This window comes from Ictidomys tridecemlineatus, chromosome 8 (assembly GCF_052094955.1).
Source record: "Ictidomys tridecemlineatus isolate mIctTri1 chromosome 8, mIctTri1.hap1, whole genome shotgun sequence".
Taxonomy (NCBI): domain Eukaryota; kingdom Metazoa; phylum Chordata; class Mammalia; order Rodentia; family Sciuridae; genus Ictidomys; species Ictidomys tridecemlineatus.
In genome coordinates, this window is record NC_135484.1 from 31,331,580 (window position 1) to 31,348,868 (window position 17,289).

The 17,289-nt window shown below is 37.5% G+C and overlaps 1 protein-coding gene across 1 annotated transcript in view; it reads left to right on the forward strand.

The window, feature by feature from the left end:
• The window catches only part of Moxd1 (monooxygenase DBH like 1), an 80,700-nt gene that overhangs the window by 41,583 nt on the left and 21,828 nt on the right, over window positions 1-17,289 (forward strand). Inside the window, exons 5-6 of the mRNA XM_005329761.5 lie at window positions 16,607-16,786; window positions 17,049-17,151. Coding sequence (XP_005329818.1) covers window positions 16,607-16,786; window positions 17,049-17,151 — 283 coding nt within the window. The remainder of the gene's footprint in view (window positions 1-16,606; window positions 16,787-17,048; window positions 17,152-17,289) is intronic.

Here is a 17,289-nt window from a genome sequence, read left to right on the forward strand (position 1 = left end):
GTTTTACCGAACTCTAGAACTTAAGTCCCTGGACTATTGCACCATGCCCATCTTTGGATCTTCAACCCCTGGCATAGTTTCTGAGAGTTCGTAGTAAATGTTTGTCAAATAAATGACTTAAATTTAGACTTGAATCAGGATGGTGAGTTGTAACAATGTTCAAAAGATCTATTTTATCCCTAGGATAAATGAACTTCAAATGAGTGACACTGTATTATATACCTAATTAACTTAAGGGCTGAACAGAGCAATTCTGCTATGCTACTTACAGACATACCATAAAAGAGGCCAAAATTCAATGAAGCAAATTATAATTCAAAGACCTGGATAACTACCAGTTTTAAAGCAACTTTACTTAATATCTTAGAGGAAAACACTTAGCATCAGTTTCTCCTACTTTCATTACTGAATAAAGTAAAATTTATTTTGCAGGCATTTAAAAGAGCAATAAATTCTGGGCCTTTGGATAAAAGCCAACATAAAATTCTTCATGAGGCAATATTATTAATTTGTGTTGTCTACCAGTAGATCTAATCTTTAGGCAATGCCTGAAGGAATAAAAAAAGTCTTTGCTGTTATTTCCCTCCTCCTAGAAGAAAAAAAAAGATGCCTTATTTATTAAATTTCTCCAGGAAATAAAACCCTTAAATTATGATGAATATGTGCTAAAATGATATACTTTATTTTAAACTGCCAAAATTATTATGATAAATTATATATAAACACAGGTACTAGGAGTTTCAGGATGTGAAAACAGTTTTTGTAAAGAAAGCTATTTATAAAACATGCAGAATTAAATTGTCATGTTTTAAATTTTTTTTAAAAAATAGTAGGCTTATTGGGCTAAATGAAAAACTAAGTTTTTTGCTTTTCTTTTTTTTCCTAATTTGGGGCTGTGGTATTTTATCCTTAAAATCATCTGTTGGTAATTAAGTTCTATCCTTTCATGGATAGAATTATTAGGCCTTGAAGTCATAAAAATAAAATAAAATAAATATACCCTCCCCCCAACAACAACAACACAACAAGAAACATCCCAGTAACTATAACTTCAAAGGAGACCAGAAAGCAGGAAGCAATCCAGGGAATTGGAAAATGTTTGATGCAGAACCAAAGCAAGATCTTGGTGCCTGCTGGGATCCTCCCATCAAGAGCTGTGACTGGTCAGGGGGAAGCCACAGGAGCTGGCCTCTATCATTTGGGCTGGGAAGCCTTGACAGTGGACTTGGGCAAGAAAACTCTTAGTTATTTTAAGAACCTAAAACCACAGCGATTATACTTGGGTTTCAGAGAAAATATATGTTCCAGAAACCTAACTTCAAATCCATCATAATTAATTAATACTCTAAATACTTATTATAATTTAGAAAATTATAAGAGAAGTTTTGTTTCATTGACTCAATATTAGGGGAGTTTAAAATTTTCAATTTTTAACTGATTTATAAAAATGTAAACATTATATATGTGATGATTCAAAACATGTAAACCAGTTAGACCTATCTCCTAAAAAATTTATGTTTCTTTTGTAGTGGGAACATTCCAAATCCTTTCTTCTAGCTTTTTGAAATATGCAGAACATTATCATTGTCTGTGGTCACTTTACTATGCAATAGCACACCAGAACTTCTTGCTGCTATCTGACTATAACTTAGTATGGGAAGAGGTTGATCAATGGGAATAAAGGTATTTGAAGACTTGAATGTAATTACATATGTTATTGCCTACGATAAATGTAATACAAATGTAATTTTCAACTAACAAAAAAGATATAAATAGGAAATAATAAAATGAACATTTTGTGAATGCTTTGTTTACACCCTGGATGGGATATTCCAGTATCTGAGACAATTCTCATATCACCTGTGAGGTAGGGAATGAAGACCCATACGGTTAAGACTACACTTCATTTAGTAAGTGATGGCACCAGAATTTTAAAAAATATAATGTATAATTATTATTTTTACTGTAAAATATTCAAATGCAGAAGGTTGTAAAGTGGAAAGCAAAATGCCCCAACTTCTCCCACTCAAATTTGACTTCTAATAAAACACTATTAATGTTTTCTTAATGAGATTTTCTCTATCTGTGACATCACATTCCTTTAGGTCTGATTTGATTTAGACTTCTTGCTCAGTATATATATGTGTGTGTGTATGTGTAAATATATATATATATATATATATATTAAAAACAAAAATGTATGTATATATAATAATAATAAAAACAAAAGAAAACATTGTTAGAAAATATATATATATATATACATATATGTATAAACTTTTGTTTTCATTTTTAGACCCTGTCAGATATATAGATACTAGATATTTTGACACATTTTAAAGTTAACAGTGCCTGTTGAAAAATATCCCACCTCAGTATGTGTAGAGGTATTTTATTTCTATGACTGTGTAGGAGCCCACTATTTGAATTTAATATAATTTTATCAACAACATTAAATCATTTCCAGCTGTCTGCCATTACATTCTCCCTGGCCAGCATTGCTTACTAACAGACTTAAAATGTTGCCTACCTGACAGGTGAGTTTCCTCTCCCTGGCCAGCATTGCTTACTAACAGACTTAAAATGTTGCCTACCTGACAGGTGAGTTTCCTCTCTTTTGTGAACTTTTTGTTCATGTAGTTTGCTCATTTTGACTAATGTATTTTTTGATTTGTAATTTTTTTATATTAAGGGAATGGGCCCTGCATTTGACATAAACGTTGCAAATACTTCTCCATTGTTTCGCAATGCAATGGTGGTTTACCTTTGCTTAGCTGAGTGCTATTTCTGATCTTTCTTCTGTTACCTTTAGTTCGTTTCTCCAGTGTAGGAGGATGAGTCACATAAAAATTGGCATGCACATACGTTTCATTGCATAGTTCTGTCCCTGTCATTCTGTGATGGAGTTGATGTTCCTCATTTTGGCAGTCCTCATCCTCCATAACACATGTTGGTACATGTGTATATGTCCTATGTAGGACTGACAAAAATCCAATGTACCTTTGACATATTGCTGTATTGAAGAGAGTGTATTAACCAAAATAATAAAAACAAAAGACAACATTGTTAGAAAAGCTTTCAGAATCATTCTGCAGTATGAAGCAGCAAAATTATGTCATTATATATGAACTATATGCACATTTGACTCTGTGAATTACCAGAATTAAATTCAGGCTAATCTAAAAACCAATTCAGTGTATTATTTCAAAACCCCTCACACATTTATAAAGATGTAAACAGCAGGTCAAAGAATAACTAGCAAGATCTTGTCTTCATATCATATTAATTTGTACACACACAAATAAATAATAAAAGCCTTGAAAAAGTGTTTTCCATATAATGGGTTGGTATCAAATGGTAAAACAACGAGTTGATTTTCTATGGAAAAAATTTCATGTATGGAATAATTGTATTCAATAAAAACATATTATAGATGTGCTGAGTTGTCCAGAACTCAGAACAGTTTTCAACTAATGATCACTAAAAACTCTATGCTATTTTTTTCCTATAATTTTTATAACAGATTAAAAGCTGACTTGTATTTCCATATTATAAATAAGAAAACTGGGTTTCAGTAAGGTTACATAATTTGCCTTGGGTCACAGCTATTAAGTGACAGACTTTGGATTCTAAACCAAGTCTTTGATGTCAGGGTACCACATAGTGCTGCCTCCTGAAAGAAACTCAGAGATAACAAGACCCAGGTGAGCCAGAGGAATCAGAGAATGCATCCAGGGAAAGAAAAATCTGGGATTTCAAAAATGGATAGGATTTAAATAAGTGAAGCTGAACAAGGATGTCTTACAGGATGGGGAAGACAGGAAGAGTGAAATCACGGTGGTAAAAACGGACACAGGTAGAAAGGGAAGGACTATGGGGCAAAGCACAGCCAGTGAGAGTGGGCCCTGAGTGTCAGAAGGAGTGGACTTGATCATCCACATGAGGGCTGGTGTGGAGCCTCTGAATAATATAGTCAGATTAACAAACAAGGTGAAAAGTGCAGATTTAGGAACAAGATCCAGCTGGGATCCTGCTCTCCAGAAGGCAAGTAGCTCCTGAACACCTGTCTTAGTCCATTTGTGCTGCCATAAAACACACACACACACACACACACACACACACACACACACACTCACACACAACTTTATCCTAGGTAATTTATAAAGAACAGAAGTTTATTTCATGTAAGGGAAGCCCAAGGTGAAGTCACTGGCATTATGAGGATATGGAAGATTGGAGCTCAAAGCCTTCAAACATAAAGGAATGATAAGGAGAGGGAAAGGCTAACTTCTCTGATTTGATGAGGTCTTGCTATCCATATGTGTTGAAATATCACACTGAATCTCATAGTACGTATGATTAATATATAATAATACAATTAAAAATCAAATTTTTAATATTTTTATTTATATATGACAGCAGAATGCATTACAATTCTTATTACACATATAGAGCACATTTTTTCATATCTCTGGTTGTATGTGAAGTATATTTACACTAATTTGTGTCCTCATACATTTACTTTGGATAATATGTCCATCACATTCCACCATTGTTTCTAACCCCATGTGTCCTCCCTTCCCTTCCCACCCCTCTGCCCTATCTAGAGTTCGTCTATTCCTCCCATGCTACCCTTCCTTACCCCACTATGAATCAGCCTCCTTATATCAGAGAAAACTTTTGGCATTTGGATATTTGACTAACCTCACTCACCATTATCTTCTCTAACTCTATCCACTTACCTGCAAATGCCATGATTTTATTCTCTTTTATTGCTGAGTAATATTCTATTGTGTATATATGCCACATTTCTTTTTATCCATTAATCTATTGAAGAGCATCTAGGTTGGTTCCACTGTTTAGCTATTGTAAATTGTGCTGCTAGAAACATTGAGGTGGCTACGTCCCTGTAGTGTGCTGTTTTTAAGTCCTTTGGGTATAGACTGAGGAGAGGGGTAACTGGGTCAAATGGTAGTTCCATTCTCAATTTTCCAAGAAATCTCCGTACTGCTTTCCATATTGGCTGCACCAACTTGCAACTTTATTAAAATATAAAAAGGCATCAGCACTGGTGACTGGTAAAGGCTGCTGTCTGTTTTCAAGGTAATATGGATCCTTAGCTGGGTGAAGTGGTGCCTGCTTATAGTCCCAGCTACTCAGAGGCTGAAACAGAAGCATGACAAGTTCAAGGCCAGCCTGGGCAACAAAGTGAGACTATATCTTAAAATTAAAAAAAATAATAAATACAAAGGGATGGAACTCAATGGGAGAGCATCTCTGTGTACAACTCCCAGCTTAAGAAAACAATGATGGACACTTATTTCCGTGTTCTTATGGCAGAAGGGAGAAGAGAGAAGGGAAAGAGAATGAACCCACTCCCTCAAGCCTTGTGTGAGGGCTGCAATTCTACCCATGAGGACTTTGTCCTTAGGGTTTAACACTCTTCAAAGGCCCCACTCTTTAATACTATCACGTTGGCAATTAAGTTTGAACATATGAGTTCCAGGGGACACATTCAGACCACAGCAACATCCAAGAAGGTAAGTATGTGGCAATTGGTTTAATTCAGATAGGATGGATAAGAGGTATGGGCAGGTATGATTGTTGTGACTAGAAATTAACTTGAAGGAAGCTTGAAGATGAGCAGTAGGAGTTAGAATGAGTCATGTTCTTCTAGTATGTTCCGAATATTCAATGTTCTACTGGTTTTTCAAACATACTGTAGAACCAGGCTCAGCCATTAGTAATTGTGGGAAGCCTCTTTTGTACTTTTCCCCCACAAGTATGAATGAACAAATTTTCAACTTAATTCAGACCTGGGTAGTCACCTCAGTTTCCATTGCTTGTCTAGAAAGGGGAAGCAACACATAAAGGGTGATTGGAAAAATAACTGTCATTGACTGTTATGGTTGGGATATGAGGTGTCCCCCAAAAGTTCACATGTGAGACAACCCAAGAAGGTTTGGAGGAGAAATGATAGGGCTACAGACTTAACCTAATTGGTGAATTAATCCCTGATGGCATTAACTGAGTGATAACTGGAGGCAGGTGGGGTATGGCTGGAGGAAGTGGTTCATTGGGGCTGTGGCTATGGGGTACGTATTTGTATTGGGCCACTACAGTTTCTCTCTGTTTTCTGATCATCATATGAGGTGCGTCCCTCTGCCACATTCTTCCTCCAGGATGCTGTGGCTCACTTCAATCCCCAACGAATGGAGCCTGCCTTGTATGGTCTAAGACCTCTGAAACTATGAATCCTCCAATAAACCTTTCCTCCTCTGCAATTGTTCTGATTGGGTTTTTAGTCACAGCAGTGAAAAGGCTATCTGAAACACTGCAACTACACCAACCTTGAGACCATTTTTATTTCAAATGAGTGTTGCTTGGATTTGCTTGAAAGGAATCCCTTAGTTTAGGGATTCTGATATTTTAAGAGCTACTTAGCTTCACTTTGAGCTTGTGTTCCTTTCCCATGTGGTAGAGAAGTAGTGGCACGAACTCCTGAGGTGGCACATTTCCTCTTTCCCATCCAAGAGAAAGGAGAGGATAGCTATCAGACACCATAATGCAAAGTCCTGTAATTCCCTATAAATTTCAATTTATGTTGAGGATGGGATCGCACAAATGGGTTTAGGCTGCTCAAGAGAGATGGGGATCTTTCTTAGACAAATGGTGTGCTTAAGAAATTCACGAACCTGGTAAAGGTCTCATGGAGGAATTGATGCTGGCGGGAAGCCGAAGGCATCATTCTCTGACCTCATCTTCTCCACTGTTTTAGAATATGGACCATAGGACTGGCAGATTCATGTTTCTGCATCATTGTTTCTACCCTCAGAATCTAATAAAAAACACATGGCAGATAGATATGGGGAGAGAATTAGGGGAGGGGCCAAGTAACAATATTTGTCAGTTGAGTGCATGCATGAATGAATGAGGAAAGAGAGACAGCTCTTCAGAGAAAATACTTTTATATCAGAGGGACAAGAAGAATTTATACTTAAAACTTTATAAACTCACTTGGAAAGTTTCTTTTGGGAAAAAGAGGCCATATTTAAGAAAAAGATCTGCAGAGAAATATAGCTCTGTTTTATACATGTGAATTAGAAGTTTAAATCCTTAACAAATTGAAATGGCACACACACACATATTAATCTGATGATTGTATATGATACAACAATGCATTTGACTAAGGCAATATGTTTTTGTCTAAACGCTAGTGACATACGAGCCTTAAAATTAGATCTTGAAATACTGGAACTTGTTAATTGGTTTACTTATGTAGATTTACTTGTCTATGAGGGCACAATGTTTAAAGTTTATTTAAATATCAGCATAGAATTTGTGATAATGATACTAGTGTTACTGTTGAAGCAACTACAAGGTGCCTACTGCTCTTCATGTACCAGCCATCAAATCCTCAAGTAATCTCATGAATAAGTCCTGTTATCACTGACTCATGGTTAAGGAGATGAGTGGAATTTAAGCAGCTAGAAGCAGAGGTCAAGAGTAATAAAGACTCAAACTCAAGAAAATGTGGTCCAAAATTTATTTTCCATTATGTTACTTAGGTTCAGTTCCTAGAGGCAGTCTCTTGAGACATGGATTAATGTGCAAATGATTTATTAAGGAAGTTCCAGAAGAACACACTTGCATGGAGGAGAGTTAGACCAGGGAACAAGCAAGACCCAGAACAATGGCAAGATCCAGTTGTAGTTCCAACCTTAACTTCATCCCAGGGAGAACACAGATCATGTTCCAAGTTGTCCCATCTGAGGCAAGACTTCTGGGCATCGTGCCCTGTGCCTTTCACCTGCCCCAGAGGCCTGTGTATGTTGTGTAACTACCTTGCTGTCTGCAAAGTGAGCCCCAAGAGCAGATCTCTGATGAAACTAATTAAAAATAAGGTCTACAGAACTAATGTGGGTGGCGGATGCACAGGAAAGGTGAAGGCACCTAATGTGATTTGGTGAAGCACTGGCACTGTCTTTTCTACTGCCCTGCCATTAAAGGCCAGTATATCAGCATGGAGATTCGGAGCCTGATCCAATCCAGATCCCCAGAGTCAAATCTGGGTTTTTCCATTGGGCAAGTCCCTGAACTTATATGCACTTTGTTTTTCATTTCTGTGAAATGTGGAGTAATTCCATAAGGTTTGTTTGGAGGATTAAAATGAATATCTATAGACTCTGTGTATAGAAGTGTGTATAGTCTAGGGCTAGATGGAACATAAGAGCTGTGTGCTGTTACCTGCACACAATCATGTCACACAGCTGGTTGGTGGCACAGCCTCCTGATTGATAGGTTATTACTACTTGTTTCTTGAACTACTTGTGTGTTCATTTAATTTCTTAGATATAGTGATCTCTGGTTTATTGAATATCTAATTGACTGAAAATTAATTTCCGTGTTAATATAGAGCCAAAAGGTCCTTCATAGTTCATGAGTAACCTGTTAAAATTCAAATATATATATATATATATATATATATATATATATATATATATATATATAGTTAGAAAGTTTCTTTAAAGTCATTTTCTATTTTGTTTGTTATATTCCTGAGGTGTTTGGCCAAAGAACCTAATTTGTTCACATTCAGATATAGATGACTGTAAATGGTAATATTTCACCTTTCTCAAGGAAATTTCCATATTCATCATGTAAAACAGCTTTAATGCCGAGAGCCTGTATGGAAATTCAAGAATTAGTAAGTAGAAGAGAAAGACATCTGTGTATAAAAGAGGGGGTGATTTTTTTCTCTCACCTAGCTCTTCCAGGGAATTTACTAAAATATTGTTGTTGTTAACTTATCCATATCCAGTTAAGAATGGTAAATAAAAAGGAGGAGTAAAATGCAAACATTTTATATGACAGTGAGCCTAAGAGAAGAGAAAAGACAATTTCAGGTAACCTGTGAATGGTGCATATATGTGTCAATTAATTTATGATATATATTTGAGTTTGTTCATTAGGACTTTTTGGCAACAAGTAACAGAAACCCAAGTTGAAGTACCTTAAGAAAAAGAATTGATTTAGTAATTAACAGGAAGGTTGAATAAGTAAACCACGAACAACAGAGATATAGCTGGTTCCAAAACCAACTTAAAGTAGGTGTTCAAACTTTGGCTAAGCCTGTCCTGACTGCCTCTAGTACGTCTCTGTGTGCTGACTCTCTCTCATCTCCCTGCATGCTTCCATGTGCTTGGAACATCAGGGACTTTGGACTTGCTGGAACTTGAGACTTGCTGAACCTCACAATATCCAGCTTCTTGAAGATTCCTTTTTATAGTTTGAGAAATAAAAATATTTCTTTTTATAGTCTGAAAAATTCCCAAGGCTAGACTAGGAGGTTGATATCTATCCCTAAACTGGTCAACTGTGCCTGGCGGCAAGGTCAGGTATGAAGATGGCAGTTCCCCTGAGAATTCCGATTGCAGTAAGCGGTGAACTATTCCCAGAGTTCCCTCTTCCTCAGTTCTTCCTCTTTCTTCATCCATTTCCTTCATCTGTATCTGACATGACCTCTTCTTTCAATCACCTCCTGGGATTTAGCTGCCAGTCCATTCATGCTCCAGAGCTGTGAGAGAATGAATTTCTGAGACACCTTGACACCACATCAGCATATTGGGCTTTGCTTTGATCCTTGATTTTTCTCAGAGTGGAGTATCTTTGGGTGAAGATACCATCCCCTTGTTCAGTTTAGTTACCTTTCATTACTGAGAAGTATTGTTAGATTGAAGAGCCCCCACTCAGTGGGCATGAGGGTAAGGCATGCATTACCACAGCCACAAGGGGATCTGCCTATGCTGCTAGCTCTGGCTAGAATGTTATCATAGGCAGAGCCACTTCATGAGCCAGCTAACCTTTGGATGCCCTTTGTCCGAGATAATTTATGGGCTTTTATGTGGACAGCAACCTGGGCCTCAGGTGGGTATGTAAAGCAGAGTGCCACGAACAAGAACAGGCAAGAAGAAAAGTGATAGGGACTTACAGAATTTCCAGCTCATTACAGATTCCACCCATTACCTCTTCCCTTTGTTTTAATTTGTAATTTATTGAGCTCAGCTGAAAGTTGTCTTTGCAGAACTGTTTCATTTTTCCATGCATGTTTCAACAAGCAAGAAACCACATCTTACATTGATAGACTTGGAAGAATGAGCTCAGTTAGGAAAATTGCTCAAAAGAGCCGCAGTTACCTCCCTGTGTCTCTCTAATAGAGCTCAGTGTTCTTGGACAGGACAAGGAAGGCATTTCTCTCTCTTTTTACTCCCAAATTAAAAACTGAAGCAGGACATACATATGTTTAACTACAGAGAAAGACATTATTTAACCTCAATCATGAAGGGAAACGTATATCTGTGACAATATGTGACACAATAATCACAGGAACAATCCTAAGCTAGGTCTAAATGTACAAATCTGCAAGTCCTTACTTCATGATTTAAAATTGGGGATGGGGGCCAGATCAGTTTCCTAAGACAGCCGTGATGAATGGGCAGCTTCAAACAACAGAACTTGATCCTCTTAATGGAGGTCTGAAATCAAGGGATGGGCAGAGCAAGTATCCCTTCCACAACTGTGAGGAGAACTTTTCCTTCATTGGCCTTTCGCCATCTTCTCTCTGTGTGTGTCAGATCTCCCTTTCCTTTCCCTTGTAAAGACATGAGTCCTTGGGCGTAGAGTCCATCCTTATCCAGTATGACCTCATCTGAATCAATTACATCCGCAGAGACCCTATCTCCAAATAAGATCATATTCTCAGGTTCCAAGTGAACATAATTTTTTTTAAAAAAAATTATTTGTCCTTTTTAATTATACATGACAATAGAATCTATTTGGACATATTATACATACACAGAGTTCAACTTCCCATTGTTGTGGTTGTATATGATGTGAAGTTACACTGGTTGTCTGTCTATATATGAACATAGGAAAGTTGTGTCCAGTTCATTCTACTATCTTTCCTGTTCCCATTACCCCTCCCTTTTCTTCATTTCCCTTTGTCTAATCCAATGAAATTCTGTTCTGACCTCCCTCCCCTGCTTATTGTGTGTTAACATCCACATATCAGAGAGAACAATTGGCCTTTGATTTGGGGGGACTGGTTATTTCACTTAGCAAGATAGTCTCCAGTTCCATCTATTTACCAGAAAATGGCATAATTTTATTCTTCTTTATGGTTGAGCAATATTTATTGTGCATATATACCACCTTTTCTTTATCCATTCATCTGTTGGAAGGCACCTAGGTTGGTTCCATAGCTCAGCTATTGTAAATTGAGCTCCTATAAACATTGATGTGGCTGCCTCACTGTAGCTTATGCTGATTTTATGTCCTTTGTTTTAATGCTGAGGAATGGGATAACTGGGTCAAATGGTGGTTTCATTCTAAGTTTTCTGAGAAATCTCCATTCTGCTTTCCAGAGTGGTTGCACCAATTTACAATCCTACCAGAAATGTATGAGTGTAGACTTTTTCCCACATCCTTGCCAACATTTATTGTTACATGTATTCTTGATTGCCATTATGATTGGAGTGAAATGAAATCTCAGAGTAGTTTTAATTTTCATTTCTCTAATTGCTAGAGGTTTTGAACATTTTTTCATACATTTGTCAACTGATCATATTTCTTCTTCTGTGAAGTGTCTGTTCATATCCTTTATCCATTTATTTTTTGGGTTATTTGGTTTTTTGGTGTTAAATTTTTTGACCAAGTGAACACAAATTTTGAGGAGATGCTGTTCATCAATAAGTAGAATTAGGTAAAAAAAAATGTGTTTCTTTCAGCAGGTGCTAATGTTTAGGTAAGTGGCTGTTGGAGGACTGCATATGGATTTGTAAGTTTGTTGATTCTCAGCTACTTTCAAAAATAAGTTCTTTCAGAACCAAATCTGTTTTCTCCATCAGTGCTGGTGGTAGTGGACAAGCAAAGAGGCACAGTTTTGTCAAGGACACCCTTCCTTCAAAGAGAGAAGGATGATGTTTCCCCTAAGATTTTCCTACCTCCTGTTCTGAAATGGTTTGTTGGCTTTAAGTACTAGGGAATTTTGCAACACTTAAATTTTTTTTGTCTTAACCTACTTCTCAATCATTTGATTCTTGTTTTTCCATGTCTCAACCCACTCTGTGAGGCTCCACCAAGTACAGATTCTTTGAATCATTTTGTTCCTTCATTTATTTAAAGATGAATATATAGAATGGGTTGATGGGATGCTCATTGGCATGCATGCCTACCACTTACAACACCTTGAGTTCAATCTCCAATGCGCGCACACACACACACACACACACACACACATTCTAGAATGGATTGCTGCACTTAAGATTTTGCAATTATATTGTGTCCTTGGTACCAAGTTGCATCCACATCTGCCCTCATGCAACTACATAGCTACAGAATGGGAAGAAATTCCCTCTGTCTCATCCAAATAATTAATTAATTTACGAAGTGCAGAGTAGGAAGTGTGTATAGGTTGGGAAACATTCAGAATAGCCACTTCAGGGGAAAGGACAGAATTCAGAACAAATTAAGATTGATGTACCAAGGCAAAAGTATGAGTTATAAAATTTGAGGTCTCATAAGAATGGTTATAAAAGTGTATCTTCACCTTTTGACTTTCTGAGTCTGGCTTATTTCTTCAGCGTAATGTTCTCTGGTTCCATTTAATTTCCTGTAAATGACATGATGCCATTTTTCATGACAGAGTAAAACATCATGGTGTATATATACACCACATTTTCTTTATCCACTCATCTGCTGATGGACACGTAGGAAGAATGTAAATGCTCATGTTTTCTCTCATACATGGAAGACAGACAGGAAAAGTGGAGAAATTTTCTCATGAAAATAGAGGGGAGACCAGTAATAATAGAGAGTGGGGACTAGCAGGAGAGAGGAAGAGAAAGGAAAAAGGAGACATAGGGAAATGAACTAGACCAAATTATGCTATGGTATAAATATATCACAACGAAGCCTATTATTGTAATTCACAGAGGAAAACCTTTTGAATAAGTATTGAGAACAAAGCATTTATTGACTCTGGTTAATCAGGCAGCCAAAGTATTTTTAAAATGCTGTTCCCTGGTTGAACATATATCTATATGTTCATATATATGAACTAAGTGTGTATATTTTTACTAAGTGTGTGTGTGTATATACACACACACACATACATACATACACACTCACTTAGTAAAGAGGATCATAGACATAATTATCCAATTAATTAAAATTAAAAGGTTTTTTGTTTGATGCAAAAAAAAAAAAAGAAAGAAAGAAAGAAAAGAAAAGAAAGTGTATCCTCAGAGTTCTAAGTAGAGACTCAGAAGGTCAGATTGCAGGATTGAGCCACAGCTGGGAGTGTGCCGATGAGATGTAAGAGATCCATGGGTGAGGCACACAGGTGGCCCCCCGGGAGAAGATGGTGGGTTGAGTGACTGGAAAGATGTGAACAAGCTGAAAGATCAGGAACGAGGATTGGAAAGAATTTAAGGGGAGGGAAAACATGGCCAGTTCAAGGGTGTGAGGGTTAGATTTAGTCGCTCACATGAGATGCCAGGAAAGTACTGGAGTTGAGATAATCAGGAAACTGAAAGGAAACTTAGGGACCCTACCTCACTGATGCTGGCTTCATGTTCAGTTCAGTGAATAGTTACTACATATGCCCTGTGCTGCAGGGGCTGTCTTGTGCCTATTCGACCTGCATAGAGATGGTAAGAGATAATGGGGTCAGGAAAATCAGTATAAATAGGAGCTCTTGACTCTCTAAGTTCAGTTTTATGGTCAGTGTTCATTTCCTCCTTGATCTTTCCCTGTTTTGGCAGCTTTATGGCATTGTTTCTTTCTTTTCTATTTTATTGCTAAGACCTCACAAGTGTATCCCAAAGCTCTGTGCTGAATTGACAAAGTCTTTTAAAAAGTCCTTCAGGTTGAAGTCCTCCCTTCTCTTTCTCCTCTGTGTTGTGGTTCCAAGGCTGTTCTTCTGCCATGCACCTCGGCTAACAGATCACCCAGAGGAGTCAGGCCATCCTTGCCTGTCAAGACAGCCTTTCTTTTTCTTTGTCTCAGCTCTCAAACCCTCTCAATGTTGCCAAGGACTTGTTTCTTCCAAGCTTTTTTATCTTCTTCTACAATCAGCACTCAGGTTCACAGAAAGTTTTCTTGTTTTTTCATAAGTAGTTCTTTTCTCAAGAAATCCTCATTTTTTTAAGGTGGTACCCTCAGTTTGTCATCCAGAAGTCAGATTAGACTTGAATTTTCCTTGAAGATCTCACCAGGTTTCAAACAGAGGCCTTGGTGTCTGCCCTCTTTAGGGAAGAGCACAATGACAGGCTATGGGAAGGGGTGGCAGAGAGACCAGCAGACGCTCAGCATACTGCTATTACACTGGTGATGGTTCTTTGATGGAAGGGTTGTGTGGTGATTCTTGCTAGTGGTTTGAAGGGGAACCTCTTGGCCTTAACTAGTAGTAGCATCACTTCCACTGATGATAGATGTTGCCTGCTAGCCTGCTTTATTGAAGGAGTTCATCCTCCCTCCCACTGGCACCAATTTCTGGGGTCCTTAGAGCCCCTCCAACACATCTTCTGCAATTATGCATTGCATTAGAAGAGATTGTGCTATCAGAGCAGCCTAGTTTCAAATCACAATCTGTGTGGTACTATGGTTTGTTGCCTGATCTCTCTGAGTCTCAGTGTTCACATCAGTAAGAAAAGAAAGCTAATAACATTTTAGCTTATAGATATGTTATGAATATTAAGTGAAATATGTGGAAGAATTACTGTGGTATCTGGCGAAATAGTAGGTATGAAATAAAAGAATGTATTGGTAGCCTGGGAACTTGGTGTTAGTTTCAATTGTTCTTATAACAACAGCAACAACAAAAACACTTTCTCTTAAAATATTTTTTAACAGTTTATTTGAAGTTTCATACCCGCCAGCATCATCACCCACACTCTTAGCTCCTGTCACCATGCCTCAACAAAGGCTTCTAGTTCCCTGAGGCTGACTTGACAGCAGCAAACTCTCTAGTACCTGATTGGCTCCTTTGCAGGACCTGCCTTGTAGAGATCAGTACAACCTTCAAGTTCTCCTAAACTTATAAGGCCTTTAGCAAAAATCTTACATGTCTGAATATTTTGCTGTTGATGTATTATCAGTGCCCTGTCTCCTTTGGAGTACTGAGGTACCCAAATAAGTCCAGTCTCACAAAACAATTTAATCTAGATATGGAATTCTAATAGAAATTCTGGGTTACACTTCTGTGCAATCATTGTTTATTTTGCAACTGTGCTTGCACAATAACTGTCATTTTCAAGCAAAATAGAAAATCATTTCTGGCTTCAGGGCTCATGATCTTTTACAAACAAGACAAGTACAAACAAAACCATGTGAAATGTTATTTCCACGAATATGATGTAAAAAAAAAAAAGTATGGGTAAGTTTATGGGTGATTCATCATGTCACACAAAACAAAACAGAATTTAGAAACCTGAATTTTTTGCTGCTCGTTTCAGACCTCTACCCACTATAAACCATTTCCCTTTTGGCTGCTCAGATTTTCTTACAGAAAAGAGAAAAGCTATGGAAAACAATTTTTAAAAATGCAAAACTCTCAGAGAAAATGGTTAAAAACACTTCATCTAAATATGCAAGTCTAAAATAGAGATCAGGCAAAGGTTTGAAAATTCAATGTCTGCACTTGACTGATTAGAGCAAATCACACAAATGTTGATGAGCTTTAAGACAGCCAAACTGTTGGAAATCTAGGAGCACACCAGGGTTTCTTGATTGACAGAACCCTATAGCTAATGGCCACACCTCCAGCCTGGCAAGGCAAAGAATCAAGCCAACTTCCTTGCCCATTTTATTTTAACCGTTTCCAGTTTCCCCCTCTCAAGTCATGCATTGTCCTAGGAGCACATCGTTAACAACATGGTTTTGAGGTTTGTTTTTTTTTTCCTCTCCAAACATCTAATAATAAAATTGTTATTAGAATGTTTTATTTATCATTAAAATAAAAATATCCATTATTGAGCCCTACTTTGTGCCCAGTCCCATGTATTTATAAAGATGAATGAGACACTATCTGTAATCTCTAGTAGGGATGGGTAAAATAACTTTTTGAGGCGGAGGAGAGTACGATATGTTTACTTCTTCTTTTTTTATTTTTTATTTTTTTAATAACGTCTTCTTCTTTTTTTTTCCCCTTCTATTTGCGGGGGGAAAAGGGGGGGAAGAGGGAGGAGGAGCAATGTTCAGTGAAGCCTAGAAGAAAGAGTGAGCAAGTTTTTGAAACAGCAGCTCTGCAGAATGGGTAAATGGAAACAAAAGTGAATTTAAAACAAAGAGAGCAGATTAGCAAATTCCTGTCATTCTCAGAGTGAATGGTAACTAATCTTTGTTGTTGCTGTTATCGTGATTCACGATTATCACCATCATCATCATCATCTCCAGAAGAGATTATACTTGAACCACATAATCTTCACCTAACTTGAGAATATCCCTTTGAAGAACAGATAGTCATCCATGCTAGTTTTGTGCTTGTGGTGGGATATCGCAGGGTGTTTTCATTGATCGTATCCCCATCTCCTTTGTGTTTGTGTAGGTGGAGCCAGTGATACAGCGGGGCCATGAGAACCTGGTCCACCACATCCTGCTCTATCAGTGCAGCAGCAGCTTCAATGACAGTGTCCTGGACTATGGCCATGAGTGCTATCACCCCAACATGCCCGACGCCTTCCTCACCTGCGAGACTGTGATTTTTGCCTGGGCCATTGGTGGAGAGGTGGGGCTGATAATTACTGAGTTGTAACACAATCATCATGTTTCCCTCTCACATAATAGAGTGATAATAGTTATAAGTAAAGCTTTACATACTATTTTTTTTGATACAAGAGTGGAGTATTTTTATTTTCAAAGGAAAGGATTCTTTCCTTAAATCTTGTTCCAAAAGGTTGAAATATCTTTGAGAATGTTTAGTTTATGAATGGAGAATAGCTCTCAGGGACTTTCAAAGGACATTGACTCATAGAGTTTTCCATGTTTAGGGTTTTTCCTATCCACCTCATGTTGGATTATCCCTTGGCACTCCATTAGATCCTCACTATGTGCTTCTAGAAGTCCATTATGATAACCCGACACATAAGAAAGGTGAGTTCATTCTTCATATATTTTACCTATGAGTTTAAGAAAGTTTTATAACTTGTCTTTAACAGAAGTGAAGCAAAATAGCAACCAATATTAGAAAGAGTGAACCTAAATGTTTTTCATCCAAACTAGGATCATATT